We start from the raw sequence: 4,956 nt of genomic DNA on the forward strand, positions 1-4,956 counted from the left end.
TAAAAATAATGAATACACATGGTGTATTTCTTAACATTGCAAGAAGCACATTTGTTTTCCTGCTGATACAGACGGGTGAAATCTATGAACGGTCATCGCGGCTAGCGGAGAGCTATACAGAGAAGGAGACAGTGCCATCGGCTTTCAGAGTCAGTAGTCGATCTTGTTGTAGAGATTATAGAGAGGTAAGGCTGACAAGTTGCTGCCTGGGTAGTATAAAGGGGCTGGGAAGGCGATAGACCTGGGTACCGGCACTCTCAGAAGGGAATTGTCTCTGAAAACCAGGGGCATCCCCACTAGTGTCTGGGCTGAGGCATGAGCCATATTGGCCGCCTCCAGTTCTGCCGAGAGTTGCCTTTTCCATTTGTTCCTGCGGTTCTGGAACCAGGTTTTCACCTGGGTCTCCGTCAGCTGCAAACTGGAGGCCAAGCAGGCCCTCTCCGAGCTGCTCAGGTACCTCTTCATGTCAAAGGTAGATTCCAACTGGTACACCTGGCTCCGGGAGAAAACAGTGCGGGTCTTCTTTTTGGCTGAATTAGCCTGTCTGTCCCCTCCGTCCCTTTGTCTGTCCCCAGAAGACGGGGAGTTTGGAGGGAAGTGTTTCTCTTTTTCCTCCTTCAAGTCCTGTTGGGATTGGGAGAGGAACTGCGTCCTGTCCGTATTTACCGTCATTGCTCCTCCATTTCCCTTTGGATTGCCTTGAAGAAAACAGACAAACAAGCAAACAAACAGAGATATTCCGCATCAGACACTCTACGGCGTAATCAAAAAGCTCTACACATAGAAAATGCTCATTTTTGCCAGCTCCCCAGTGCACAGAGACTAGCTAAAGAAAATCAGTCAATTTCACAGCTGCAATGTGCATCTCCAAAATTCCAGTTCATTCTATTTCCAAGGTCAAGTGCTAAGGAAAATCAGCCTCCAGAATGGAGGTTCTTTACTTTAAAAAGACATCCCTTCTATCCTGAGTGAAGACAGATGAATAACCAGGAGTTGGGGGGGAGGGGGTTGTTGTTTCCTATAGCAGAAGAACTGGTAGATCTTACTTTATAGCATAACATTTCACAGCCCGTTTATTCCCAAACAATGCTAAGAACTAACATCTTTCTTCCCCTTACTCGGGAGCTGTAAAGAAGAACCATCTAAGAAAACCACAGTTATCAATCATGTTAAACGGATAATCGTTCACAAGGGAAGGAGGAAAATATGCAGGGAAAGGACTAAAAGCTAAGGTATCTCTAAAACCATTGTACAAAATCGGGTAAAAAACCGACACGAACTCAGTTTGGCCAGAAATCAGCGCAAATGTTCAGTGAAACACCATCCACAACAAACAATAAATAAAAGGACATGGTATGTACATGTTACCGTTTGACAATAGATGTTTTCAAAGGGCTTGTGCACCCAAACGCCCGAGACACTGATTTTCCCTGAGTTTAGACAGACCTCTATAAACTGATCACAACATACTGTATATTCCACGCTAAGAGGTAAATGAAAAGGTTTCACCAGCTAAAAGCCCGAGCGAGAAGAGCGAATGCACGGTGGAGAGCTGTCATTCTAGATATTAACATCTAGCTAGGTGGAGATCTACATGCTTCCTAAGGAGGTAAATTTGTCCAGTACTTACTGAGACACGTGAAACTGATGGGCTGGTGTTTGTGGCAAGTTTCTTTGGGGCCCTGCGTCTCAGGACAGAAGCAGCCGTGATGTTTCCAGCTCTCCTCCGGCTCCTCTTCCTCTGAGGACACCGACAGACTTCGCTTCCTGCTCGGCCAGGCGGCCGCTGCCTTGGAACTGGGCTCCCTGCCCCCTTCCGAGGTACCGCTGCCCAGGATGGACTGGATGGTAAAACTGGAGATCGGAGCGGCTGCGGGGCAACACTTGCTCGGGTCTTCTTTGTTGCTCATCCTGGGTTCATAAGAAATAAGAGGAAGAAAGCTCTCCCTTTAGAGCCACTCTGGGGGAAGGTGTGTGTGAATGCGTGTGCCTGAGGGTCGGGGGCGGCTGGGGGGGGCTTGTCTGGACTTGTTTTGGTTGTGTTTTGGGGTGTGTTTTTGGCGTGTCTTTGCAGGTTTTCCCTGAGCTTGCCCAGCCTGAATGCATGCTCCTTTCTCTCTCAGATCTCTACTGATCTCCAGGCGGCGGGGTGGCGTGGCTTCATTTGCATGGAGGTTACATCTGCCAGGGCCAATCACAGACTGCTGGCAGCCCCGGAAAGTTTCAAAATTCTAGCCCCCCGCAAGCCCGCTGGTTTTCGGGGGGCTGCTGGCTGAAGCCAACAGAACTGGATCGCAGCCGCTCATTAAACTGACAAGTGGAGGACTCAGTTTAAAGCCGGCCGCTAATAGGGATAAAATAGATGACAAACAAGCGTCTAAGTGTCTTTTCCTTCTCCACCACCTCGTTTGCAACCTTTTAGGTGGAACTGGGGGTGAACTGATGTGGTCTGAATCTCTTCTTTAAAACAGTGGGATGTTGTTTAAATAAACACATTGTGCATTTCCGTGGGTTTTCACCCTTTTGCTCATGAAACGGATTTGCTAGAGTCTGCTGCCTAACAAGCAACATTTGAGCATCAAGATTTAAAGACAGGAGTTTTGATGCTACATATAAAATTGTAAAGGAGGTCGAGTAAATTATTCCCTTTTCCTTTTGTCTTTCCCAGTGTAAAGGGGAAATGCTTTTGTATATTTCCAAATGAACTTTTCAGGAGCCAGGGAGCATTCCTACACCAGAGAGAGCACAGCCCCAGCGAAAACAGGCAAACCTGGGAGCAGATTTGTTTTATTTATTACCATTATTTAATATAAAAACGCAAGCAAATTAGATCTAGAAAATTCCAGGTGCTAGAGGAGAATTTAGTTTGATTAAGGCACCGGCTTCCATTTTGTAACTAATATCCTCTATATCCGACCTAAAGAAGGGGTAATTTAAACAAGAAGCGTCTGCTGAGTAACTCCCCATCAACGTCCGACTCCTAATTAATTATTGGCTGTTTTCAGTAGGCCCCCGACTAACGTCTAACAACATCCACCGAAAGATCGAAGTGGCCCCCGTGCAGGAATGAACCCCCATCCCAAGTTTAACTGCTTGTCTTTAAAACATTGAGCCAGTCAAACGGCTCACGAGTTGTATCAGGCTCACAAAGATCTGACTCCTTTCCGGGAGAGCCAGATTTGCCGCTTGTACACGGCTGGGAGATTGCGGGAGAGATGAAAAGACTAAATGGATTTGAGTTGCCTGGCGCCAAGAAGCCTAGGCAAGGAACATCTAGTAAAGGTATCAATGGTAGGATGCAATCCAACCTACGAAACGCATTTCCTATCCCCAAAACGTTACAGGTACATCCCTAACCTTCCCCGTGGGATGTAATAAGTCTTTGTGGTGCAGCCGGATACCTATATCTATATTTAAATCCTGTTCAGATGGCATTTCTATTGGGATTTACAAAATTCATTGCGATCATTGTAACTACATTGGCACTCGTTTCACTTCCTCTGGGGTTGAACATCCTTCATCCAAGACATGAAATTGGAAAGGAAAACTCTCTCTTTCAAAGTCTTAAAATCATTTCCTCCAGAGGAGTACAACGATAACATGATCATTAAGGATTGCAACCATCCCGCTCCCTAATCCCGTTACAATTGCATTAGGATTGGGGGTTACTTATTGTAAAATGGTACATAACGTGCATTCTAGTTGGCAGAAATGAAGAAGGATGTAACCTGTACTAGTGGCAAATCGGCAGAGATTTGAAAGCTCAATTCAGTGTTGGTTTAATTAAAGCCACTACTTCAGGATTTACACAAATGCACAGTACAGGTACAGAGCAGGGAAGGCTGCATGTTATAACTTCTTTTCCTTTACCTTCTACAGACATTTCAAAGGGAGCTGGGGTTTTTCCTAAAGTTCAAAGCTAAATGTTGTGGCCCGGGCCCTCTAACAGGAGAACCTCTGCATTAATTCCTGTTTTCCCCGAACTTCCTATTTAAGGGTGCTATCCCACAGTGAACATGGTATATGTAGTCAGTGCTGCAATATATTATCCGAAGATCATATTCTCACTTGATTTGGATAGCACCATGTCACCGTTGGCATATGAAACCTTCGAAAGCAATATGATCAGGCGAATTTCCAAATCTTATTTAGCTACTGAATTGCATCTGACACGGAAGCACAACAGTCATAAACAGGTCTGGGAAAATCACACTGAAATCTCCGCGTCCAACTGGGAAGCTATTCTGCTAAGAGAAATGCGTGGATAATTATTCTCCAACTAGAAGTCCCTGTTCGTTAGGTTACATACATTTTCCGATATACTTATTGGCTTGTGGATGGGCTCACAACATTTTTTCAACCCAATCTTACACTGTCCCTAGGAATCAGGTTGCATAGGGGAAAGAGATCCATGTCTTCCGCCTTCAAGCAAAATGGATCCCATCAAAAAGGGCTCAGGTGAGAGGAGGAAATGGGTTTCTCTTTCCTCTGGTCGCATATATTGGGGACCCCCGCTTCAATCTGTTGATTCTTTTAATAATATGTATGTTCACCCCCCTCCAAAAATAAAAAAACAAATCCGGGCGCGGGGTGGGGGCGAGTGAATGAGATGGAAATATACAAATCAATATAGACAAATGTCAAGACGTTTTAAAATGACATTTTCATTAACTCCAAGTCACCGTATTATGTCTGGTATATTGAATAAGGTACTTATAATATAATTAGGTATAGCGAGATGACGACTGTTACCCAGACCAGCTGCATAATCTTTAACTACTTAACTACTTGATAGACTCATTAATGGACTAATTGATTAGGAAAAGTGTTCCAACTCCTCTCCCTGCGAGGGGCAGGTGCTCTCCTGCTTTACCACATTAACCTTTTCCGTGCTTTTCAACGGGGTCGAGACACATTACAAATGGTCAGCTTTAATCATGATGTCAGCTCATTAAC

The 4,956-nt window shown here is 45.0% G+C and overlaps 1 protein-coding gene across 1 annotated transcript; it reads right to left on the reverse strand.

Moving 5' to 3' along the window:
* HMX2 (H6 family homeobox 2) lies at positions 1 to 2,706 on the reverse strand. Its single transcript, XM_034776564.1, has 2 exons — positions 1,631 to 2,706; positions 1 to 698 (listed from the first exon to the last, which is right to left on the reverse strand). Exons 1-2 carry the CDS (start codon positions 1,908 to 1,910, stop codon positions 151 to 153), a joined length of 828 nt encoding a protein of 275 aa, XP_034632455.1. The 5' UTR covers positions 1,911 to 2,706; the 3' UTR covers positions 1 to 150.
* Between the last annotated feature and the right edge of the window lie 2,250 nt (positions 2,707 to 4,956).

This window comes from Trachemys scripta, chromosome 7, assembly GCF_013100865.1.
Source record: "Trachemys scripta elegans isolate TJP31775 chromosome 7, CAS_Tse_1.0, whole genome shotgun sequence".
Classification (NCBI taxonomy): Eukaryota; Metazoa; Chordata; order Testudines; family Emydidae; genus Trachemys; species Trachemys scripta.

What these genes read in the sequence shown, in the direction of transcription:
- HMX2 (XM_034776564.1), bottom strand. Translation starts at nt 1,910, where the DNA reads ATGAGCAACAAAGAAGACCCGAGCAAGTGTTGCCCCGCAGCCGCTCCG. An exon ending in CATCAGTTTCACGTGTCTCA is followed by an intron (nt 699 to 1,630) that starts GTAAGTACTGGA and finishes GTTTTCTTCAAG; the next exon opens with GCAATCCAAAGGGAAATGGA.